This window comes from Trichosurus vulpecula, chromosome 3 (genome assembly GCF_011100635.1).
Source record: "Trichosurus vulpecula isolate mTriVul1 chromosome 3, mTriVul1.pri, whole genome shotgun sequence".
NCBI classification, from domain to species: domain Eukaryota; kingdom Metazoa; phylum Chordata; class Mammalia; order Diprotodontia; family Phalangeridae; genus Trichosurus; species Trichosurus vulpecula.
Window position 1 is genome coordinate 336485166 of NC_050575.1, and position 27212 is coordinate 336512377.

Sequence of the window (27212 nt, forward strand, 5' to 3'; positions counted from 1 at the left end):
CTGCACATGTCTTTATCAAATAAGAGTTTTACCAATTCTTTTAAGTCTTATTATTCATTTTTCCTTTAGATTTGTGAAACTCATTAGGGAAACAGGTAGACTGCTGTAATGGTAATGTAAATTTGAAGATTGTTCCCACCCATTAATAGGCCCATGTGACCTGCTTATGTCACAGGAAGCCGAAGTCCTTGCTGTTATGATGCCTTACTGGTTTTGGGATTTGTTCATCCGGTGTCTGAATAAATGTTTTACTTCTTCTCCCTTCTATATGGAGTCTCTTATATTTTGCGATACAGAACTACACAGGCATGTCCATAATTATTGTAGATGTTGTGATTATTGCCTTGCTGATACAACTGCCTAAAGGTTATGTCTTACTGTCTAGGTAATGGGTTTCAAAAATAAATCTTGCCCAAGTAAAAATTCTGAAGAATAAAGATCAGTAAAACAATATGCACTGGATCCACCAAGTTTATGACCTGAGCTGGTTTACCCCTCCTTGGGAAGCTTGGAGGTCTCACTTTGCCATGCCATTCTGCTATAAATCTTTAGGTAATTTTTGGTTCCATCATAAATGACATCCTGATGGGAATATGTTCAGATTTCGGAGGAATAAAACTCTTAACTCTTTGGAGCAGGAAGTAGGGGTACAGATAGCTAAAGGAGACAGAGGCCAGGTCACTGACAAAATGAATATTAAAAACTATGGCAAGATAATAATATGGATAACTGAGATAAAAACAGGATGAAGAAGCTTTAGTTTGGATTACATGTCTCAGTTCACTCTGTCAGGGAAGACCTAGCTTCAGAATGATATATCCTTACTAAAAAAAAGATTGTTAAAAAAATTATACCATGCTCTTTCATTGATCTAATGCCATAGGTAATATTAATAATTAATTAGAATGGTTAAAAAGCCTTTGGAGAAAGTAGCTCCCCTAACATCTTAGAAATAGGTACATATTCCTGCAAGGGGAATCTAGGCAATAACATATGAGGTAAAAATGTAAAATTCAAAAGTAGAAGTAACATATACTACAAATTCTAAACATGCTTTGACAGCAAATAAACTTAGGTATTTACTACTTTGGTTTTCTCATTACGTAGCAATGCCATTGTGCCCCATAAGGTTGTTGAAGGGATAATATAAAATACTAGTCTATTTTTGTTCCTTATTCTCAATAAGGAAAACAAAAATCTCTTGGGAATTCTTAGATGTCAAGAGGATAAATGAGCAAGAAAATGAACTCTCTTTTCCACTACAGGTAGGGGAGAAAAATACTTTTAAGAGTCAGAACGGGAAAGCTTGCCCAGATCTTCTTTCTGGTTTGAAGGAGAACTGTAAAATACAGATATGTGACTGCCTATTGAGTTCACGTTTACAACATCTCTCTCTGACACTGTCACTACTATGGTGCAAGCCCTCAACACCTTACGCCTGGACTATTATAATGGCCTGGTGGTTGGTTTGCCTGCCTCAAGTCTCTTCCCTCTCCAATCCATCCTGCATTTAGCCACTAAAGTGATTTTCCTAAAGCAGAGGTCTGACAATGTCATCCGCCTATTCAATAAACTCCAGTGGGTCCTTACTATCTACAGAATCATACAAAATGCTCGGTTTGGCATTTAAAGCCTTTTATAACCTAGCCCTTACTCCCCAACATATACACTTTGATCCAGTGACACTGGCCTCCTGGATGTTCCATGAACAAGCCACCTATCTTTCAGCTCCTGGCATGTTCTCTGGCTGTCCTACGTCTGGAACGCTCTCCCTCCTTATTCTCCCCTTTTGGCTTCCCTGGCTTCTTTCAAGTCCAAACTAAAATCCCATCTTGTACAGAAAGACTTTCTCAATCCCTCAATTCCAGTGCCTTCCTTTGTTGATTATGTACTATTTAACCTATGTATAGTTTGTTTGTATATATTGTTTTGCTTGTTGTCTCCCTGAAAGTCTGTGAGATCCCAGAGGGCAGGAAATGCTATTTGTCCTCCCCCCTTTTTAATCTTCAAAAGTGAGTGTTTGATAAATGTTTGTGCATGATAAATGTTCACTGATATATTAGAATATCAGCTCCTTGAGAGTTGGGAGTGTCTCCCCATCCCTCACCCCCCCATGTTTCTTTCCAGAGAGACTGAAAGTTAATCTAAAGTAATTTGGGAAAGTACTATGGGATTTGAATATGAGTAGAACTTTTAAAAAGTTGAGATAGTCTGGGGAAAAAACTGGAAGCTAGCTGGTACTGTGTGGGCTTGTAGTTAGGTAACCCTGAATTCCTGTCTCAGAACTAAACAGCTATATGATCTTGGGTAAGTTACTTAACCTCTCTCTCAGCTTCAATCAGTTCATCAATCAACATTTATTAAGTGCCTACTATGTGCCAGCACCATGCTAAGCACTGGGAATAAAAAAAAGACAAAAGACAGTCCCTGCCTTCAAGGAACTTACAATCTAATGGGGGGCAGACAAGATGCAAACAAATATAAAGCAAGCTATGTTCAGGATAAGTAGGAAGTAATTAAGTAGAATTATTAAGTAGAATTAAGAGAGATTGGGGAAGACTTCCAGTAAAAGAAGGAATTTTAGTTAGAACTTAAAGGAAATTAGGGAGTTCAGTAGGCAGAGCAGAGGGTCCAAGGATGGGTAAGTCGGAGAAATCTGTAAAATGAAAAAGCCTCTAAAATCTTTTAAGGCTCTATATCTATGAAAAATTCCTTTTGGACATGAGACTATAGTCTTGGTGCTCCTTGTAGGCAGCCCAAAACTTAATTTAGATTCTAGACTTGACTCAGGACTGAATTCATGACGTTTACTGTACTTACCCCAAGAATGTACTGGCAGGAATGAGGCTCTAACATATATACAGTAACAGCATGAGGCGATTCTGATTCTTTACATCTAAAACGAATAAAAAAAATACTTTAGAGAATTCTACAAACTACGAAGATTTATGTTTGTTTTAAGCAATAAAATAAACCACAAATGGGCTTTAACTTAGAAAAAAATAAAGCAAAGATCTTGTGTAATCTTAAACAGGATTTGTTTTTAGAAGTATATTCTCTATTATGAAAATTTTGTATAGAACATAGTTGATTAAAAATGTATGAAGGATGATTCAAATGTTAAACTTACTTTAGTTTTACAGTGACCTGTCTTGGTTTGTCAGTTAAATCACAAATATCTCCATTCCCATAAAAATGTGATACCATCCTACCAACAGAGAAGAAAACAAGTTGTTATTAACAGAGCAGAAGTTTATTCATTCAGCATGAATAAATAAGGTCAGTTTTGAACTAGTATAAAATTTGGCTTATAAAGTATTTTAAAAGGAAAGAATTGGCTTATAAAGTGAATTTTAAAAGAAAAAATTTAAGGTTTAAGTATATGTTGTAATTTAAATTTACTACAAATAATGTTTGCCAAGTTTAGGTCCTACTCAATGCCCTAATTACAGATAACATACACACTTCAATTGTATATCATAAAATGCTCTAGTAGTAAACTATGTTTTCTCTATTAAGTAAAGTTAGCCATATCCCACTGTTTTGCTTCATGAGTGTACCCTCCCTTTAATATACTCTAGAAAGTACACAGGCTCAGTAACAAATTCCAAATTACTATAATCTAAATTAATAGGTTTTCCTGTATATTTTCGTAACATGTTATGTTCCTCTATAACTTTTAAATAAATTTTTTTATTATTATGGACTTGGCAAACAACAATAAACATTTCCATATACAAAGAGAAGAAGAGGACTATATACAAAATCACACATTTCTATTAGGTAAAACTTTTAAAAAGTATATGGCAGAGTCAACACTTGAGCTTTAGAACTGTCCTGCTTGTTTGCGGCTCCCTCTGAAATTCCTTCCGTTTTTTCCTACACAGTTAAAAAATATTTAATAGATGCTGCTTTGGATATTTTTGGGTAATAGTATCACTATTCCCACCCCCCCTCCCCCATCCTCTCACTGCCTCCTTTGTAACAAGTAGTCAAGTATCTCTGAAAATGTATGTCTCATTGTGCACACCTCTGTCAAGAGGTGGGAAGCATGCATCATCCCCAGTCTTATGGAATTGTGGTTGGCAATTGCATTAATCAAAGTTGTTTTCTTTTGTAACACTAGAGGTAATGTACACATTGTTCCCTTGATTCTGCTCACTTCACTCTGCATCAATTCAGGAAAGCCTTTCCAGGTTTCTCCGAATTTATCCCTTATGTCATTTCTTAGGGCACAATAACGTTCCATTACATTCACATACCATAACTTGTCCAGTCTTTCTCCAAGTTTCCAGTATTTTTTATAACAAAAAGAACAGCTATAAAATATTTTTGTATATAGGGCTCCTTTCCCTTTTTCTTCGATCTTTTTGGGGTATATGTCTAGTAGTGGTATTACTGGGATATAGTTTCGAATTGCTTTTCAGCATGGCTGGGTCAATTTGATAGCTACATCAACAATGCATTAGTGTGCTTTGAACATTTCCCTCCAACAACCGTCACTTTCCTATTTTTGTCAGCTTCACCAACCTGTCGAGGTGAAATACCAAAGCTGTTTGAATGTAGATTTCTCTTACCAGGAACTTGGAGCATGTTTTTTATGTTTGTTGATAGCTTGGTTTTATTTTAAAAACTGCTTCCTCATACCCTGTAATCATTGTTTAATTACTAACTTTCACCCATTCAGTATTATTTCCTTCCTTGCTCCTGTTCATGATGTGACCTTTTACACCTAGGTCATATATACATTTAGAATTTATCTTGGTATATGGTGAAAGGTGCTGGTTTAAATTTAATTTCTGCCAAACGACTCTCTAGTTTTTCCAGCAGGTTTTGTCTGAGAATCATTCTATCAGTAATTATCATGGTCCTGTATGGAATGTACCTAATCTGTTCTACAGATCAGCTTTTCTATTTTTTTTTAAACATAGTCCTGATGATCATACCTTTGTAATCTGAGATCAGTACTGCTTCCATTCCTTCCTTCTCACCGCTTCCCTCCCACTACTTCCTCGGATAGTCTTGATCCTTTGGGTCTCCAGATTGACTTTATTTTTTTTTTCTAGCTCTGTAAGTCAATACTTTCGTAGTATGGTACGGCACTGAAGTTAATTTAGGGATTGTCATAATTATCATTATTGTCACAGTCCAGTCATGTGCAATGAATATAGCTCTAATTGCTTAGGTCTGTCTTTACTTCTCTAGAACGTTTGATAGTTTTATTCATATAGTTCCAGTGGGTCTTGGCACAGACTTCCAAATATTTTATATACTCTGTAGTTACTTTGAATGGAATTTCTCTATCGCCTCCTACTGGGTTTTGCTGGCATACAGAAAGGCTGTATAAAATTCTGTGAGTTTATTTTATATCTATTTAACTGAAGTTATTGCTACAATTAATTTTTAGTTGACTATGTTTCTTTATGCATCATCTTATTATCTGTGAAAAGTTTTGCTTTGATATAGTTAGCATCTCTGGTCTATCAACTAATAGTGGCGATAAAAGACTTTTGCTTTGCTCTCAACAATAGCGGAAAGGCCTCATTTATCTCATTACATATAAACCTGGCTCTTGAGTTTGAACAGATGCTGTTTACCTTATTAAGGAAAGGTCCATTTATTCCTATGCTTCTTAGAAAAACTAATGTTGTCTTGTGTCAAATGCTTTTTTTATTCCCAACCACTGATATAATGTAATTTTAAAGTCAATTTTGTTTTAATATGGTAGATTATACTTCATTTCCCCAGTATTAACCCAACTCTACATTCTTGTTATAAATTAGACCTAGTCAGTGTACACTTTCTTTGGATGTGTTGCTATAGCCTCCTTACTAATTTAAAATTTTGAGGTCAGAATCATTCGAGATACTGGTCTATAGTTTTGTTTCTGTTTTCTCTTTTTCTGATTTAACGATTAAGATCATATTTGTATCAATGAAGGAATATGGTAGTATCCCAACCTATATAATATTGTAATTAGGTTTTTTTTGAATGTTTGATACAAATCACTTTTAAATCCATCTCATCTTATTTTTTCTTTGAGAATTCATTTATGGTTTATTCATTTTTTTAACTGGGTTACTGAAATTCTAGGAATTTAGTATTTTTGTAAATTTTCATCTATCTTATTTGTATTTTTTTTGGCAGTTAATTGGGCAAAATAGTTTCTAATAATTTCCCCTATTTGGTAATTCTTTTTCATATGGTAGTTTAATTTTTCTTTTTAAAATGCAAACTAGTTCTTTTTTTTTAAATCTAACTTCTAGCTTTATTTATCAATTCAATTATTTTTGCTTTCATTTATATTAATCCCTATTGCCTTTCAGAATGTTTTTGTATCTAGTTGACCCCCTTTTTTGAGATTTACTACTTTTCTAGGTTTTTTAAAAAAATCTGAATACCAAAATCACTGCTTTGTCCTTTCTTTTGCTGATGAAAGCATTTTGTGGTATAAATTTCCCCTTAAGGACTGCTTTAGTTGCTTCACCAAAGTTTTATCATTTCACTGTTCTAATTTTCTTTGATGAAATGGTCTAATGTTTCTATGATTTATTCTTTGACCCACCAATTCTTTAGAATTCTTAGTCTTGAAATAATTTTAATATTTTTAAATAGCCCTTCATTGAACATAATTTTACTGTACTGTGAGCCATAAAATATGCTTAAAATTCTGCTTTTCTGCATTTCTTTGTCAGGTTTTTATTCCCTGATATATAGTTTTTGTAAAAATGCCATGAGCTGAGAAATGCTTCTTTTCTATTTTCATTTAGTAATCATCTGAGAGCTATTATATCTAGTTTTTCTAAAATTCCATTGAGGTCCTTAATTTCGTTTTTGTTTATCTTTATGTCAGATCTGTCTAGATGAAAGTATAGATATAGTGATGGTCCTGGAATCAGGAAAATTTGAATTAAAAATCCCCTCCTCAGACACTTACTAGCTGTGTGACCTTGGGCAAATCATTTAACTTGTTTGTCTCAACTTTCTCATCTGTAAAATGGAGATAATAGCACCTACCTCCTAGGGTTGTTATGAGGATCAAATGAAGTAATATTTGTAAAGTGCCTGGCACACTGTTGTTGTTCAGTTGTGACCAACTCTTCATGATCTTGTGAATCATAGCATGCCAGGCCCTTCTGTCCTCCACTATCTCAAAGTCAGTCCAAGCTCATGTTTGCTGCTTCCATGACATCATTTATCCATCTCCTCCTTTGCTGCCCCCTTTTCCTTTTGCCTTCAATCTTTCCCAGAATCAGTCTTTTCCCATGAGTCCTGTCTTCTCATTATGTGGCCACGGTATTTAAGAGTCAGCTTTAGTATTTATCCTGATTAGTAGTCGAGTTAATTTCTGTAAATATTGATCTCCTTGCTGTCTAAGGAACACTCAAAAATCTTCTCCAGCTTTCCTTATAGAGCAACTCTCACTGCCATACATTTCTACTAGAAAAATTATAGCTTTGACTCTATAGACCTTTGTTGGTAATGTGATGTATCTGCTTTTTAGAGCGCTCTCCTGATTTGCCATAGTTTTCCTACCAAGGAGAGTCTTTTAATTTCATGGCAGCAGTCACAAAGCAGGTGCTTAATAAATGCTAGCTATTATTATTGTTTTACAAAGAGTATCCTGAGGTCCTTAACTATTACAATTTTACTGTCCATTTCCCTCTGTAAAGCCATCAACTTTTCCTTTAAATATTTAGATGATATATCATTTGGTGCATATATATTAAGTATTAATTCTGGTTTCATTATCTGTATTGCCTTTAAGCATGTGGTTTCCCTATTAACTCTTTTAATCAAGTCCATATCTACTATTACCTTGTCTAAGATCATGAGTATTACGGATAACAGATTTTGCTGCATCCCCTAATTTTAACTGTGTGACTCTGTTTCAAGTGTGTTATTATAAACATGTTGTTGGAATATGCCTTTTAATCCATTCTGTTATCCTCTTCAGGTTTTAAAAGTGAGCTCACCCCATTCATATTTTTGGTTAGGACTGTTAGTTGTGTATTTCCCCTATCTTACTGCCCTATATATTTTCCTTTGCCCCCAACACCCCTCCCCCTTTACAAAGAAGAGGACTGGGATAGAGGTCTGTGTGCAACATTAATAATCTATGATTGATATGGTCTACTTCTGCTCCATTTCTATTTTCTCTCTACTCTGGGTGGTCTCCTTCTCTGTACCCTTGTTCCATCTACTCTCTTAGATCATCAAAACATAACAAAACCATACACAGGCCTGCCTTTGTATTTAACTCTATCTAAGACCTCTGAAGACTTAGGGTTCTTGTTTCTTCTCCTGTTAGAATGTAAATTTATCCTATAGTGCTTTCCAAATGCTCAAGTGTATTTACCTTTCTATGTTTCTCTTGGCCCCTATGTTTATATTTCAAAGTTTATACTGCACTCAGGTATTCTCACCAGGAATGCTTAGATTCTTCTTTCATTGAAGATCTATTAGAATTATTAGTTCTGCCCAGCAAATTATTCTTGGTAGTATACCTTTATCTTTTTGCCTTTTGGAATATCATATTCCAAGTTCTCATCTCCACTGTGGTAGACTGTCAAATCTTGTGCTATCTGAACTGTGGCTCCTAGGTATTTGAACTTCTTCTTTGTAGCTGTTGATAGTACTTTTTCTTTTCCTCTGAAGCTCTGGATTTTGGCTAAGATGTTCTCAGGATTTTTATTTTTAGGTGCTTTTTCTGGGAAGGAACTCTGGGATTATTTCCATTTTAATTTTGTCCTGTGGTTCTAATATGTCTAGGTAGCTTCCATTCATGATTTCCTGAAATATGGTATTCAGGCTTTCTTAAAAAAAATAGTGATTTTCAGGTAGTCTGATAATTTTTATGTTATCTCCCTGTGACTTGGTTTTCTGGGTCAGTTGTTTTTGATAGTAGATAATGTACATTCTCTTTTGTTTTATCTTGTTTTAGTTCTAATACTTTTTCTTGTCTCACGGAGTCAGTGATTTCTTTTCGATTCATTATAAAGTTCAAGGAGTCTATTATAAAGGTTGTACCTCCTTATCCTACATTGTTTAATCTTCCAATTCTTAGTGCTGATCTCTCACTTCATTGCCATTCCTTTCCTCTTTAGTTCCCATTTCATTCATAATTTTTAGCTCTTGCTTCAACTGCAGGTTTTCTGGTAGATCTCATGGCCAAGCTGTGTTTTTGTTTGAGGCTTTGCTTGGAGAAATTGTGTATTCTCCTCTTCTGGTATTGTTCTTTGGCCAACCTTGGATCCACAGTATTTCTTTAACAATAGTATCTTCTTCTATTTACGCATTTTCTCCAAAATTAGTACTCTAGTACTTCTGAAGAAATGTGGGAGCCTTGCTGGGTTCTTATTTGGGATCTTTTCAATGTTTTTTTCTGGGTACTGAGTGTTGTGTTCTTCAAGGAACTCAGGGGTGTCTTAGGCGAGTGAATGGCAAACTTTCAGAGTCCCAGGGTGTAGTCTGATTGTTGTCTGAGCTTTTCAGGCTCTCAGTCCTTGTCTGGAATCAGATTACAAAGCCACAGTTTCCAAATATTAATGGCTTGCTCCTGGTTTGTGTTCCCATCTTCTTACCCTGAGGTAAACTGCTGTTAGGTTCAGTTTTTCCTTGCTCACCCCAGACTTACAAGTCTGTAAAGGCTTCAATATTCTGTTCTGAGGCTGGGCTTTTCTGGCTGGACATAATTCACAGTGCCTGCAGGCTTCTGGATATCTCTTTATGTAAACCTGGGCTAGAAAAATGCTTATTATCATTTTTTTCCTTAGATTTCTCAATCATGAGCTGTTTTTCTATACCCTTGCTAGAGTATCTGAGAGCTGAGCTGTATACTACTGATCATGCCATCATCTTAGCTGAAACTCCTTTCCTTTCTAATTTTAATTGCATTGCTTTGTCTGTGCAAAAGCTGTTCAATTTTATGTAATAACAACTGTCCATTTTTATATTCTGGGATCCTCTTTATCCTTTTTTTGATCAAGAGCCCTTCCTTTATCTATAGTTGTAAAACCCATCTCTTTCCTTGTTCTTTTAACCTGTTTATGATATGGACTTGTTTATATGCAGGTCATATAACCATTTGGTGCTAATTGAAGCATACTGTGTGAGATGCTGGTCTAAACATAATTTCTGCCAGACTCCTTTCCACTTTTCCCAGTAGTTTTTGTTGAATAGTGAGTCCCTATGCCAGTGGTTGAAGTCTCTGGGTTTATAAAACCCAAACATGCTACTATGTTTATTTGCTTCTGGAAATACGTACCTAATTTGTTCCGTAGATAATTGTCTACTAAAAAGGTATACCAATGGGAGGAAATCCAGAGACCAAAAAGGAGAGCATTGTATATGGGTAGGATGGAGAAAAAAAAGTGATTTTGTCAACTAAAGTATACTACAGGGCACCTTGATGGAAAGAGGGAATGGATGAGGAGTTTTGGAAACAAAACAAGGTGAGAACAGAGGCATCATGATACAATAACAATCTTAAATTATCCAGTCATCTGTTGGAGCTCTGTCTCTGCCATAAGAGGAGTAGTTAATAACTTCTTTATTTACTCTAGTGATAATTTTACCCTTCAAAAGGTAGAGAGTGCAACCAATTTGGATCTGATTCTTACTAATAGGAAGTAAGGAGGAAACAATGGGAAGCAACCACTCAGTTTCTGACAGAGGAGAGGAAATCTTGGCATAGTCTAACTGGCACATAGTAAGTCCTTAAGAAATACTTGTTGGGTTGACTTGACTTTACAAGCACCCTAGATTTTGGGGAAGTTCAGAGGAAAGACAGGTAGGATCCCATGGAATAAAATGCTTCAGGGAAGTCAGCCCAGGAGGAATGAGAGTTGCTCAAGGATGGACTTTTGAAGACTTACAGGGAAACAGTGTCAATAACGGAAAATGGGATTTATCTGAAGAGATTGTTGTGAATGCAAAGGAAACTCAGTAACTTAGATTTTTATAGGTACTGTACATAAGATGGAAGCAAGACCAGGTAACAGAAGATGAATGAATATGCATAGTATGATTCTGTAAAAAAAAAAAAAAAAGTACAAAAATTCACAATGAGCTGAGTTTGATGAAAAAGGTAAGAACAACAAAAAGGGAATTTTAAAAGCTATTATGAAAGAAAAAGGAGAGCCAAAAAAGCCTCCAGCTTCAGCTGGATGAGATGATGGCATTTGACAAATAATTTTCATTTTGTTTCTGAGTTTGTGGAAGAGAATGACTGTTGCATTGGAAATGATGTAATAAAATGGCTAGCAGGGAGCTAATGATCAAGATTAGTAAGAAAATATTGTTAAAGTCAGGCTGCTTACCTAGCCAGATGAATGATATCCTTGGATTCTGAAAGAACTGGCAGATGTAACTACTGAATCAGTGTTTTTTGAAAAAAATCATGGAAAACAGGAGATGTAGCACAAGAATAGAGGAGGGTAAAGTTATGATTTTCAAAAAAATAAAAGTGTGAACTATAGGTCAATGAGAATAACTTTGATTCTTGGGAAAATCCTAGAATGGCTCATAAAAGAGATGACTGAATATCTGGAAAGGGAAGCAATGATTACAAAAAGCAATCATGGTTTCATCCTAAATTAAATTCATATTCTTTTTTGATAGGATTCTAAACTAATATATTAAGGGAATGATATGGACCTAGATTGCCTTGATTTTAGCAAAATTTCTGATAAATATCTCATGCTATTCCTATGGACAAGATGGAAAGATATGGAATAGACAATCAGATAGATTCAGAATGGGTTAGGTGACTAGATTCAAGGAGTAGCTGTTATTGGTTCAATATCAACATGGCAGGAGGTCTCCAATGGAGTACTCCAGAATTCTCTGTTTAGCTCTGTTATATTTAACATTTTTATCAATGACTTGGATAAAGGCATAGATGCTCATTAGATATGCAGATGACACAGAGCTTAGAGGGATAGCTAACCCAATGGGTGACAGATTTAGTATCCAAAAGGACCTTGAAAGGCCTTGAGCCTTTGGGTTAGTATTGGGCTCAATCTAGAAAGAAGAAATTCAAAAGAGATAAAGTCTTATACTTGGGTACAAAAAAAATCTGCTTCACAAGTATAATTTAGGGGAAGGTATGGATAGGCGAGAGTTGTTTTGAAAACTCAATATAATTCTACAGCATGATGAAGCTTCCAAAAAAGCCAATGTCATCTTGAGGTTTATAGCCTGTTACTTTACTCAAGTTACTGTTTCATTTTTTGAGGGGTTAAATCTCTAGGGTTCTCTAAGTAAACCATCATTTCTATAAAAACGATTTTTTTTCTTGTTCCCTCAAATTTTTTTTATGTTATTGACAGAGGTAGCAATTCTAGAACTATATCAAGTAACTGGTGAAAATGGACTTTCTTGCTTTATATCTCATCTTACTAGAAAGGCCTCTAGTGTTTCTCCATTGCAGATAACTGACTCTTGGTTTTAAATTGGTTTTACTTACTGAATTAATGAAGAGCCCATTTATTTTCATAGCATAATGGGGGAAAATGCTAAGTTTGAAAAGCTGAATGATTAAAGGACCTGAGTTTGAATTCTGTCTCTGCAAATACTACCTGTGATCTTCAGCAAGTCATTTAACTTCTCTAGGTGATACAGTGGATAGAATGTTGGGCTTGGAGTCAGTAAGACCTGAGTTCAAATCCAGCCTCAGACACTTACTAGCTGTGTGAACCCAGTCAAGTCACTTAAGCTCTGTTTGCTTCAGTTTCCTCATCTGCAAAATGGGGATAATAATAGTACCTATTTACCAAGGTTGTTGTGAGGATCAAATGAGACAGTAACTGCCAAAAGTTTAGCATAGCACCTGGCACACAATGAGTGAGATATAAATTTTAGTTGTTATCCTTGTTGCGAAGATCCTGTTTCTTATTTTTGTTAATTTATGGAATATCCCTCTAAAATTTTATGAAGTTTACTTACCAGCTCAAGTCAGAATACAACTTACAATTCAAATCACACACTGATATGAAAAACAAAAGAAGCAGAAGGTTTATACCTAATATTTGTAAGACTAAGAAACAAGATTTCTAATCGGCTAGAAAATCCAGCACATTCAGAAAGCAGAGCCTCTCAATATAATCAGCTCCTCAAAGGTTAAACTTAGAGCCTGAGAAGCAAAAGAAAAAATGCAGTCAAAAATCAGATGTTTCCCCATTTTTTCCCAGGACTGAAGACTGACATTTAACTTGCAGCTGGAAAGCAGGGTTACTAGCCAAGTCATTAAGTCTGATAATCAAGAGGGATCATTTAAGGCATATGATACCACTTTTTAAGAGGAAAAGGTACTAAATGTATTGAAACCTCACTATAATAGCATGGAGTTCCTTTGGACCCAGTCCAAAGGAGTGTAGTTACGAAAGCACCAGAGCAGCCACATACCTATTCTATGTCTTGTAGATTCTAATATAATGTAATATCCTAATTGAGAAATTAGAAATCTTGAAGTTGTAAATGAAAACATTCACATTTTCAACATCACCCTCTGATTTTTCTTTGTTCTTTTTCGGACTTTACCTAACTATTTGTGTACCATCGTCTCGGAGATGATAGGCTCTAGCAGTATTCTTCTTTGCCCATTCAATATGCTCTTCTTTGTTCCATGTTCCCACAATTACAGATGTTTTTCCAATTTCCTTATCCTAAAATATGGAAAAATGCTTGTGATCAACTACCTATTAAATACATCTGTTCAGACAGCCATTCCTTAAACCTAACACATCCAAAATTTACCATCTTCACTCTGAATTAGATGCCCCTCTCAAATTATCTTTTCATTAATGGCACCACCATTCTCTTAGTCACCCAGATTACAAAAAGTTCTCTGGTTCCTCTTCTTCCTCCATAACCATCAATACCAACACTTCCTTTGAAACATCTCTAACATCTGTCTCTCCCTCTCCATTTCAATTGCTAAGGAAGAAGCTATAATGTAGTGGGAAAAGGCAATGGCTTAGGACCATTAGGACTCTGTCACTCACTAAATATGTAACTTTGGGGAAATCACTTCACCTACTGGACCAACTGACTTTTGAGAATCAAAAGATAGCTACAATTGATGTAAAGGGCTCAGTACACTATAAAACACTACATAAAAACAAATGATTTCTATCAACCTTGAGAATAGCAACTACCTCTTAAGTGGCCCCTCTCCCTTCCAACTCTCCTGTAGACTCAATCACAGAATTTTAAGAGTTGGAAGGGAACTGAATGGTATTAAGAGGCCCCCTGAACTTGTCTTCTTGAGTTGCCATATTTTCCAGAAACAATGGACCTGGAGTACACAGGAGGTCCTGAACATGTCAAGGACATACTTTGGTTGTTTGTACTCCCAGGGGACTCCTTGTGTGTCCTTGGGAGTCAAATCAGCAAGCAAAAACAAGTGCCAGTCAGTTTACACAGCTCTGAGAAACTCTGTGCAGCTGGGACCCTTGTAGATAAGCAGAGATTCCTATCTTCATGGTCAGGCAGTTCCCAAGGGAAAAGAATATGGCTTTTGCCATTGATTGCTTTTCTCCTTTCCTTTGGAAGGGGATTAATCCTTTCCTCACCTCTACTGCTCTTTTCCTTCTCTTATGCCACTCCTATTTAGGAGGAGACTGATGCTCCTCCTCCTCTCTGTTGCGATTTCATAAATATGCAAGCTTCTGTTTGAACTGCAATCCCCTTGCACCTGTATAGGGGTTCCACATTCATGTTCATTTGTCTTGTAATAAATCCAGCTGCAATGGATGTCTCATGAATTTGTGGTATTTTTTTGATTACAGCAGCCAATAGTACAACTCAGCCCTGAACAAGAAGCCCTCTACCAATATTCTAAAGTGCTTATTCAACATTTGTTTGAAGATCTCAAATGAGGGGGTGCCCATTTATTCCTGAGGCATTCTGGCTACTTCTAACTATTAAGAAACAAAAATATTTATGTTGCCAATCTAATCTTCTTAAGGTACTTAATTTTATCATGCTTTTTTTCTAGGCAAACATCTTCAACAGCTTTCTAATTCCAAAAAAATAAAGTCCAAATTCCTGAGCCTGAAACTCAAGACTCTTGATAACTTGGTCTCAGCCAACTTTTCCGATTTTATCCCCAACTCTTCTTTCAGGTACCAGTCAAACTAGTTTCCATACCATTCACTAAACATGTCATACTTATTTGTAATGTCAACACTTTGCTCATATTGTTTGCCTCACTTTGAATGCCCTGTCCAACAGCCTACTTATCCAAATTCCATCTATCCTTGACTTTTCAGCTCCAGTTTCATCTCCTCTATAATACCATCCCTAATTGATCCAGGCCCCTTTCATATCCCATTCTCTGAACTTTGCTATTATTTATTGTCTATATCACTTTTTGTCACTTAAATATTACACTAAATTGCACTAAATACTGTATTAAATATTGCTTTGTGTTACTTTAGTGCTTGCTGATTTACCGAATAATTCAATAAAAATTACTAGATCGGAGAATGTCTTATTTATCTGGGATGGTTCAAATATGGTTCTCTCTAAAGTTAAGGGGATGAAGGGTAGGTAGCTCTAAAATAAAATTATTCTGAATGTAATGTTAAAAAGAGGGCTGTACATGAAACTGCAGATCTCTATTATGTACAGCTTGCTTTTCTTAGAAAGTATGTGATAAATTCAATCTGTAGCTTTCAAAGCTGTCTTGCTTGTCTATATTTCTTCCTGTTTTTTTTTCTGTTCTCTTCTGCTTTCTTTTTTTTTTAAAAGATGCCTCAATTAGCCTGTGATCTTTTCTTTCTTCCTTCCCCTCCTTCCTTTTTCCTTTCATTCCTACTCTATCCATATCACCCCTTGGCCTCCCACTCCTCTTCATATGGGGAAAAAATGGTTTCTGCTAAATTTCCTTAGACTTTAAGACACCTTGCCTAGGCTGGAAGAATATCCATTCCATATAAAATTTGTTTTGCTATCACCAGAAAAGTATTTTCTCCCCTTACCCACATTTTCCCTTATTAATTAAAAAGTAATCTTTTTATCTTATTAACACCACAAAAGTTCCAAAGAGGTAAATACTATATGACACAAAAAGGTTGGAACATAAAAAGCTGCCACCTAAGGGACCTTGAGTCCAGAAATGTATTTTCCATGAATACTTACGCCCTAGCCCCTTAATCAAATTCCATTGGCTCCGTATTGCCTATAGGATAAAAATATAAACTCTTCTGTTTAACTTTTAAAGCCCTTCAAAATCTAGCCCCAATCTATCTTTCTATCCTCACTACACATTTATTTTGCTTTTTTTACTCTCTGGTTCAGTCAAGTTGGTCTTCTCTCTGTTCTTGCAATTCATAAGCACTTAATAAATTCTCTATCAATCAATATATCTTTCTATCCTGTATTCCCTGGTGTAATATAATACAATTTTTTTTTGAGAAAAGTGATTTTTTTTTGTCATTGTATCCCCAATGCCTTATATAGTACTTGGCACACAGTAGATGCTTAACAAATGCTAATTAATTGAAGAAGGGAAAAGAAGGGAATAATGACAAATTTAAGATTTTATTTTTACTTTTTTCAAATGAGATAATGTATGGAAAAGTAATACCAATTTTAATGTTTATAATATTTATAGTCTAACTATAGTTACTCTTATTGTTACCATGACTTTAATATATAACAGATCTATTTTCAGAGTAACTGGCTTAGTCTGACCAGATTTATTAACTGTGTTCACATATCAGTTTCCTATTTTACCTGTTACTTAATTTTTATAATGCACTACATAAAACACTAATCTTACCATAAAATATATTTCCACGACTTGCATCAAATCTAAACTTTAGGACTTTATCAGGAAATAATACTTTTGATGTCTGACACTTTAATGTTTGCAAAGAGTTTTACAAATATGATGTCTTTTGGGCCTCACAACAACACTTAGAGCTAGCTATAACAGCTAACATTTATACAGCACTTATTATGTGCCAGGCCTTGTGCTAAGTGTCTTACAATTATTATTTCATTTGATCCTCACAACAATCCTGAAAGGTAGGTGCTATTATTATCCGCATTTTAGAGATGAGGAAACTGAGGCAAAAAGAGGTTAAGTGACTGGCTCAGTGTCACACAGTGTCTGAGGCTGGATTTGAATGCAGGTCTTCCTGCCTTCAGGCCTGATGCTCTATGCACTGTGCCACCTAAATGCCCTTGTATGTAATATGGGTATTATCATCCCTATTTTGTTACCAAGCAAACTGAGGCTCTGAGAGGTTAAGTGATATGCCCTTGTTAGGTAGTTAATCAGAAGCAACATTTGAACCCAAGTCCGCCTAGCTCCCAGTCTATCCCTTTATCCATTACAACTCACTGCCCATACATCAGGTTATCTTAGACATTAGACTAACATAAAATTTTCATTCCCATACACAAAATGATTTTTACATGCCCACAGTAATAAATGATCCCAAGACCAAACTTTAAAGTGATTGGCTCAAAATTAATAGCTAGTCCTTCATCTTTCAGACTTTATGGATGATCTAATCAGCTTTTTCTAATGATACCAACTGTTTCATGAAATAAAAATAACTTTAATTTGTCTAGTGGTATAATAACATAAATACTATTACATACCTCATGGTACTGATGAACATGTTTGCCATAGCAAAATTCATATTTCCACCAACCTACACCCTAAGAGATAGTGAAAAAGAAAATGTTAGTGACAGTTTCAGGGGGCTCTCAGTACAAGTGAGAAATACAGTGAAATCAGCTCTACTTACACTGTAGAAAAGATGTTTGACAAAATGTTTTTTTGATTATGACAATGATATAAAGGATGTGAACAAAGATAAGGGAAATATAGTTGGCAATGGAAATATTAGTAATATTAAAACAGAATGCATCTTCCCATTTTTCTCCTCATTTTTTACCACTGTGTCAGCAGGAATACATATAATGCAACCGCTATTTTAATCATCAGGCATAAACTAACTTAGGCAATGAAGTAGCATATCTTAGGAAAATAAGTTAAAAAAGATTAAAATTTTCCACCTTAATGTACTTTCAAAACTAGAAAATATCAGAGCCTAGTAACATTTACTGCATTAGGCATTTAGTTATATTTATTTAGTCCTAGCATCCTACTACACAATCAGAAATCAAATAAATTTCACCATTTAAATTAAGACAAAAAATAAACTGTGATTTGTGTCCACCATGGAAGTTGTTCTAGTTCATATACAATTTTTCAAAGTAATTGATTTCTGTTTAAGATAAGAGTTAATTGACATGAATTGATAAAGCATAACACCTTCAGGTTACATTGTTGTCACTAACCAATTTTAATTGGAAAAATCCTGATTGGATGTTTCCCAGAAAATTTTAAGTTTCCTAAGACAAGCACATCTTTCAATTTTTAATCCTGTCGATGTACAGTTAGCAAGTCCCTAAAAATTAAAACTTTCAATTTAAGAGTTTAATAATTCACTTCTCACCCCATGAAAACAGTAAGAGCCACTAAGAAATTCCTTTATAAGTTGGTCATCAGTCAGTTTGGAGATATGTGTTGTGCCAACAGTGAGTAGTTGATGAGTGCCAAGAGCAACTGGTTTTGACATGGAGGTAAATTTGTCTTCTTTAGTTGAATGTGGTTCTTCCTGAAATTAAGCACATGAATCTTTAAGGGCTCTCCATGTACACTTTAAAAATGTTACACTGATGCCTTATGCTCCCCCTAACTCCCACTAGTGCTGTCACTTCCCAATTATCTCGGCCCCTCAAAGAATCTTCTCTTCAGATAAAGAGGTATGGTTAAACAAAATCAATTACACACTGACCATATCTCAGAATGTATTGCCTATTTCTACACCAGCAATCCACCCCCCACAACCTCCCTCAACAGGGTGATCAGTCCAAGATTTATTAAATTTACAAGAGATCCTTTTAGTTAGCCCTTTGAGATGGATAACAAACAAGCAGAGGACACTGTACAGTGTCAGTAACAGGACAGTTACTGAAACTGTTTAAGCAGTGAGTAGGTTAAAACATTCCAGGTATGAGCAGGATATGTGAATGTTCAACCAAGATGGAGCTGGATAGTAGCCACATATTATTCTTTTTTGTAAATTTTTTTTCATATTTTTTGTTTCTTATATCACCTTTATCCCTCCTTAGCCTCCTCTCAGAAAGTCATCCCTATGACAAATAACATTTTTTGGAGAAGAAAAGAAAATCAGCAAAACTGACTGATCCATTGAAAAAAATCCAAAAATATGTGAAATGTTTAACACTCATGGCCTTCCCAAACCTCCACAAAGGGAGCAGTTCACCCCTTTATTTCTGGAAGAGGAACATCTATATCACTATCAGTCTTACAGAGTCAAGATTAATCACTACATTGATTTAAAATCTCATGTCTTTTAGTATTGCTTTCATATACATATGTATATATATATATATACATATATATATATATACATATATATACATACACATGTATGTAGCCTTATACAAATATTCTTAAAGAAGCATCATGGTACAGTGAGAAAAGGACCGAATTAGAATACTTGGATTCATATCCTGCCTCTGCCATGTACTCCCTGTGTCACCTTAGCTAAATGACCTAACTCTCTGGGTTTCAGCCTCCTTATCAGTAAAAATGAAGGCGTTCGCTTTTAACATCCCTTCAAACTTTAAGTCTGTGATCTCATGGGCTTATTGGCTATTTGTTTCCTTACTCTGCCAATGATAACTGCATCTCTGAAGAATGGTTTAAGAACAGGAGATACAGGCAAAGGAAAATAGAGACAGAAAGAAAAGATCCAAGGGTATAAGAAAACACAGAAATCAAATCATCAAGGTGGTTTGGTTTCAAAAATCTTTTTAGAATCTATTTTCCACTTTCCATCTGCAGCTCTGTTTGGTTTTAATTCCACAATACATGAAGCCTCAGTGCAAGATACTCCCTGGTGGCGATACCCCCACTCCCCAGCTTTTCAGCTTCCTTTTGTGTGTTGTCTTCCCCCCGTAGAGCATAAGTTCCTCGAGGGCAAAGATGGTCTTTTTCTTATTGGTATCCTCAGTGCTTAGCGTAATATGCCTAGCACATAGTAGGCACTTGATAAATGTTTGCTTAAATTGATGAATTTTTATTTTTACTGTCACCAACCCAGTAAGTCTCTCATTACCATTTACTAAGATTATCACAACTGCCTCCCAGTTGGTCTTCTGTACTCAACTTTTTCTTCCCTTAATTCACTATTCATATACCAGATCAATCTTCCTTATATACAGATCTGACTACGTCAATGATTTGTTCAAAACCTTTCAATGCTTTATAGAACATGAACAAGGGTCACAACAGCTCCTTTTGGACAGAAGATAAAATTTCATTCTCAAGGAAAATAAGAGCAGTAAGCTTGTATTTCTATAATATTGTTTTCACTTTCATAAACCCAAATGTCAAGACCATTTTGTAATTGCTAAATGTGTGTGATGTATACCACCAGGCAGCACATTAAAAAAAATCAGAAGCAAACATAAAATATTCTTATTTTTTGCTGAAGGGAAAAAAGGGTAAGAAAAATTAGTGGTGGGAGGTGGAGTGAATTTTAATTATGTAGATTTAAAGCGTGAAGCTCAAACTGAACTTCACCTATTAAAATTTGAAAAAGAAAAGCTATGTATTCACCATGCTTATAAAAATGTCAGTAATTCAAATCAGTTTTAACCATTAATGGAACCTAGAATATAACTCAAGAAATATTCATATTTAGGATATATGAAATGTTGTAAATGGTAGAAAAAATATTTTCAAAGCATTAGACCCCACATTTCCTTGAAAACTTCATTCACTGAAATGGAAACTTTACAATACCAACTAAAATTGTGCTGCTTCTTCCTTGAAAAAATACAAGAAAGTTGGGACTTTGTTCAGCATCTTGAAGTCACCTTTAAGTATAACAGACCATAGGACGCGCACAGGACTAGACGATACCTAATTCAACCTTCAAATTTTACAAAACTCCAGGGGGATGGGTCCAAGGTCACAAAGGCAGAAGTAGTAAAGCTGGAATTCAAACATAGGGCTTTTTCAATCTAAATCTAATACTCTTTCTACCACTCAACACACTGGCTCTAGTACTAAGAATGCTACCAAGAAGATAGGTGAGGATTTCATCTGGAATGGAAACTCCTTTGAGTTTTTTTTTTTGAGGGGGGAAGGCAGGGCAATTGGGGTTAAGTGACTTGCCCATGGTCACACAGCTAGTGTGTCAAATGTCTGAGGCCGAATTTGAACTCCTGACTCCTGACTCCAGTGCCAGTGCTCTACTCACTGCGCCACCTAGCTGCCCCCTGGAATGGAAACTCTTAATATGTTTCAAAGAATCTATACATTATATGATATCATTTTTATCTCCTTCCAGAGTGACATTTTTGGTCACTGGATGAAGAAAGAGTACACATGTTTTCTTTCATAAAGCAGATAAGTATTTTGGTACACTGTAAATGATATTTAAATGTCCATTTAAATGCTTAAAGATTAGGAAGCTTCTTATCAGAAGCTAAAAATGGAAATTTGAAGGTACAGAACTGAATAGAATGTTTACAAAATTCAAAATGCCTCAAAGCTCTGTAGTAGTAAAAGGAAGGTAGAAATGAATGGAATAAAGAGGGGAGTTGAAATAAGGAAAAGAAAAATAAAAAATTAAAATTTCCTATCTAAAGCCAATATAGTTTAGGTCATAAAAGAGAATGAATTATAGAAATCATGTACACAGTAAGACAGTGCTATAAACCGCGGAATAAAATAGCATTAAGTAACATTTTTATACCTCTTTAGCTCTTCTAAAAGGGATCTTCATTACTTCTTGTTGCTGCTCCAACTGTACCAGATTGTGAGGCTTAAGGGGTGATCCTGGGAGTGACTGGCAAAATATGTCATTCACTGGTGAAGATCTGAACCTACTCAAACAGGAACAAGGACATAAGCTACTGTTTACAAAGGGCAGAGCAAATATTTAGGATTGATGGGTGTAACGCTATTAACTCTAAATACATTACCTATATTTAGGATGATTGCACAGCAGAGGTGTCAATATGACAACTTCATATTCACAAGTAGTAACTTCAGCTACTGAAAGAATTTCATGTTTGGCTTCAGGATGACAGATATACATTACAGTACTTGATCTGGGGAGGTTCTGTCTCAAGCTACAAGGGGTGCCATTTCCCATTCCCACAGGATAGTAGGGAGTCATCTGACCTTCAATATTTTTAGTGGGAATCTTAAAAACAAAAGGAAGAAAACCACCACAAAAGACATTTCTTATAAATGTAAAATAGCCACAGACTTTAAGAGTACACAAATGTACAGGTAACTTTTCAAGATCTCTTCCTGTTAATTTTCTTTTTGATTTACGAACCCTTAAGTAGCCAAATATACACATTGCCAAATCAACTTTTATATATTCTAAGAAACTACCTTAGTTGTAATGCTTAACAATTTCAAAATAAATCCATTTTTAAAGCTATACAGTGTTCTTGATTATTTTAACTATTTTCTAAATCCCTGCCTCAACCAAAACCCAAAACATAAGCACAGACTATAAGAAAATGCTTAATGCAGATGAAAATATATACTAAATCTAAGCCACTGTTCATGTTAGGAAAGAACTACAAATTCATTTAGAGTCCTATTTTCATTTTTATAGTCTATATATTTCATGGAAAATTTCTTTTTCTTAATAAGTTATCAAATGTCTTTAGGTCACACAAGCCTACAAAGGTTGAAAATACTTATTTTACTTTTTTTTTTTTAAATTATCCGTTTTTAACTTTAAAAAAAAAATTCAAGCTCCAAATTCTTTCTGTCCCTCCAGTCCCTTCCCAACCCAGAGAAAGCAAGCAATATGATATTGATTATATATGTGGAATCATGTAAAATATATTTCCATATTAGTCAAGTTGAAATAAAATCAAGAAAAATAAAGAAAGTGAACAAATTATACTTCAACTTGTACCCAGAGTTCAGCAGTTTTCTCTCTAGAGGTGGACGACTTTTTTCATCATGATCCTTCAAACTGTTTTGAAACACTGCACTGATCAGAGTAGCAGCTAAGTCTTTCACAGTTGATCATTGTTAGAATATTGCTGTTAATGTGTACAGTGATCTCCTGGGTATGTTCATTTGTGTCAGTTCATATAGGTCTTCCCAGGTTTTTCTGAGATTATCCCTGTCGTCATTAGCTAAAGCAAAATAGTATTCCATCTCCAACATATACCACAACTTATTCAGCCATTCCCCAAATGATGTGGATCCCCTCAATGTCCAATTCTTTGCCACCACAGAAAGAGGTGCTATAAATATTTTTTGTACAGATAGATCCTTTTCTCTCTTTTTTGATCTCTTTGGGATACAGACTTAGTAATAGTATTGCTGGGTTAAAAGGTATACAGTTTTATAGCCCTTTGGGTGTGGTTTCAAACTATTCTCCAAATTGGAAATATTGTCATTTCCTATCTGGCTGGACCAGTTTGCATTCTATCAATAGTTCATCAGTATACATATTTTCCCATATGCCCTACAGCATTTGCATTTCTGATAGGTATGAGATGATACATAAGAATTCTTTTAATTTTAATTTCTCTAATCAGTAGTAATTGAGTGTTTCTTAAAAAAAATATGATTATAAATAGCTTTGATTTCTTCTACTAAAAACTGCCTGTTCATAGTCTTTGACCATTTATCAATTGGGGAATGGCTCTTATTTTTCACAAATTTTACTCACTTCTCTATATATTGAGAAAAGAGGCCTTTATGAGAGAAACTTGCTATAAAATTTTTTAATATTGCTTCACTGTCTATGGTACCTTTTTAGCAAAATATTGTTATCCTGATCATCTTTTTAAATTAGGTCTATTTCTGCTTTTGTTTTGTCCGAGATCATGACTGCTACCCCTAGCTTTTTTACTTCAGCTGAAACATAACAGATTCTGCTCTAGCCCCTCTGCTATCTACTTCCATTTTATGGGTGAGTTCTTTCCCTTCTCCTGTCTCCCAGTGTATCCTCTTTCTAACCCCTTCATTTTTTTTTAGATCATCCCAACACAATTAAGTTACTCTTGTGTCCTCTGTCTATGCAGACTCCTTCTAACTGCTCTAGTAATGATAAAGTTTTTAAGAATTACATGTATCATTTTCTCATACAGGAATATAAGTTTAACCTTATTTAGTCCTTTATGATTTCTCTTTCATGTTTACTTGTGTTTGAATGTCAAATTTTCTTTTCAGTTCTGGTCTTTTCATCAGAAATGTTTGAAAGTTCTCTATTTCATTACATATTCATTTTCCCTCCTTGAAACATTATGCTTAGTTTTGCTGGGTAGGTGATTCTTGCTCATAATCCTAGCTCCTTTGCCTTCTGGAGTATCATATTCCAAACTCTCTGCTCCTTTAATATAGAAGCTGTTAAATCTCGTGTTATCCTCACTGTGGCTCCATGGTACTTTTTTTCTGGCTGCTTGCAATATTTTCTTCTTGACCTGGGAGCTCTTGAATTTGGCTATAATATTCCTGGGAGTTTTCATCTTGGGATCTCTATTAGATAATCCATAGAATCTTTTAATTTCTATTTTGCCCTCTGGATCTAAGCTATCAGGGCAGTTTATGTTGATAATTCCTTGAAATATGATGCCTAGGCTCTTTTTTTGATTATGGCTTTCAGATAGTTTAATAATTTTTAAATTTTCTCTCCTGGATCTATTTTCCAGGTCAGTTTTTTTTTCCTAATGAGACAGTTTGTGTTTTCTTCTACTTTTCCATTTTTTGACTCTTTTATTGTTTATTGATATCTCATGGAGTCATTCATTTCTACTTGCCCAATTCTAATTTTTTTTTGGATTTATTTAATATATTTAGTTTTCAGCATTGATTTTCACAAGAGTTTGAATTACAAATTTTCTCCCCATTTCTACCCTCCCGCCCATTCCAAGGTGGCATATATTCTGGTTGTGCCATTCCCCAGTCAGCCCTCCCATCTGTCACCCCACTCCCCTCCCATCCCCCTTTCCCTTCTTCTCTTGTAGGGCAAGATAAATTTCTATGCCCCATTTCCTGTGTATCTTATTTCCTAGTTGCACGCAAAAACTTTTTTGTTATTGTTTTTGAAAGTCTGTTTTTAAAACTTTGAGTTCCAAATTCTCTCCCCTCTTCCCTCCCCGCCCACCCTCCCTAAGAAGGCAAGCAATTCATCATAGGCCACATGCGTATCGTTATGTAAAACCCTTCCACTATATTCATGTTGTGAAAGATTAACTATGTTTTGCTCCTTCCTAACCTATGCCCCTTTATTGAATTTTCTCCCTTGACCCTGTCCCTTTTCGAAAGTTTGTTTTTGATTACCTCCTCCCCCCATCTGCCCTCCCTTCTATCATCCCCCCTTTTTTATCTTCTTCCTCCTCCTTTCCTGTGGGGTAAGATACCCAATTAAGTGTGTATGGTATTCCCTCCTCAGGTCAAATCCAATGAGAGCAAGATACACTTATTCCTCCTCACCTGCCCCCTCTTCCTTTCCTAGAGAACCGCTTTTTCTTGCCACTTTTATGTGAGATAATTTACCCCATTCTATCTCTCCCTTTCTCCCTCTCTCAATATATTCCTCTCTTATCCCTTAATTTTATTTTATTTTTTTTGATATCATCCCTTCATACTCAACTCACCCTGTGCCCTCTGTGTGTGTGTGTGTGTGTGTGTATATATACACACACATATATATATATATACATACACCTACGTATACACACACACACACACACACACACACATATGCATATTCCTTTCAGCTACTATGATATTGAGGTCTCATGAATCATACAGATCATCTTTCCATGTAGGAATGTAAACAAAACAGTTCAACTTCAGTAAGTCCCTTATGATTTCTCTTTCTTGTTTACCTTTTCATGCTTCTCTTGATGCTTGTGTTTGAAAGTCAAATTTTCTATTCAGCTCTGGTCTTTTCACTGAGAAAGCTTGAAAGTCCTCTATTTTATTGAAAGTCTATATTTTGCCTTGGAGCATGATACTCAGTTTTGCTGGGTAGGTGATTCTTGGTTTTAATCCTAGCTCCACTGACCTCTGGAATACTGTATTCCAAGCCCTTCGGTCCCTTAATGTGGAAGCTGCCAGATCCTTGCATTATCCTGATTGTTTTTCCACAATACTCAAATTGTTTCTTTCTGGCTGCTTGCAGTATTTTCTCCTTGACCTGGGAGCTCTGGAATTTGGTGACAATGTTCCTAGGAGTTTTCTTCTTGGGATCTATTTGAGGAGGTGATCGGTGGATTCTTTCAATTTCTATTTTACCCTCTGGCTCTAGAATATCAGGGCAGTTATCCTTGATAATTTCTTGAAAGATGATATCTAGGCTCTTTTTTTGATCATGGTTTTCAGGTAGTCCAATAATTTTTAAATTATCTCTCCTGGATCTATTTTCCAGGTCAGTGGTTTTTCCAATGAGATATTTTCACACTGTCTTCCACTTTTTCATTCCTTTGGTTCTGTTTTATAATATCTTGATTTCTCATCAAGTCACTAGCTTCCACTTGTTCCAATCTAATTTTTAAGGTAGTATTTTCTTCAGTGGTTTTTTGGACTTCCTTTTCCATTTGGCTAATTCTGCCATTCAAGGCATTCTTTTCCTCATTGGCTTTTTGGAGCTCTTTTGCCATTTGAGTTAGTCTATTTTTTAAAGTATTGTTTTTTTCAATATTTTTTTCAGTATTTTTTTGGGGGTCTCCTTTAGCAAGTCATTGACTTGTTTTTCATGGTTTTCTCACATCATTCTCATGTCTTGTCCCAATTTTTCCTCTACTTCTCTAACTTGCTTTTCCAAATCCTTTTTGAGCTCTTCCATGGCCTGAGACCAGTTCATGTTTTTCTTGGAGGCTTTTGGTGTAGGCTTTTTGACTTTGTTGACTTCTTTAGGCTGTATGTTTTGGTCTTCTTTGTCACCAAAGAAAGATTCCAAAGTCTGAGACTGAATCTGAGTGCATTTCTGCTGCCTGGCCATGTTCCCAGTCAACTTACTTGACCCTTGAGTTTTTCATTGGGGTATGACTGCTTGTACAGCAAAGAGTACTTTGTTCCAAGCTTGAGGGGATGTGCTGTTGATTTCAGAGCTATTTCTATACAGCCAGCTCTGCCACACCAGCACTCCTCCTTCCTC

The 27212-nt window shown here is 35.4% G+C and overlaps 1 protein-coding gene across 1 annotated transcript in view; it reads right to left on the minus strand.

The window, feature by feature from the left end:
• The window catches only part of ERLEC1 (endoplasmic reticulum lectin 1), a 54091-nt gene that overhangs the window by 6093 nt on the left and 20786 nt on the right, over positions 1–27212 (minus strand). The window contains exons 7-13 of the mRNA XM_036750711.1: positions 22051–22274; positions 21822–21951; positions 18483–18644; positions 17620–17679; positions 13543–13667; positions 3131–3208; positions 2821–2896 (exon numbers count right to left, since the gene is read on the minus strand). Coding sequence (XP_036606606.1) covers positions 2821–2896; positions 3131–3208; positions 13543–13667; positions 17620–17679; positions 18483–18644; positions 21822–21951; positions 22051–22274 — 855 coding nt within the window. The remainder of the gene's footprint in view (positions 1–2820; positions 2897–3130; positions 3209–13542; positions 13668–17619; positions 17680–18482; positions 18645–21821; positions 21952–22050; positions 22275–27212) is intronic.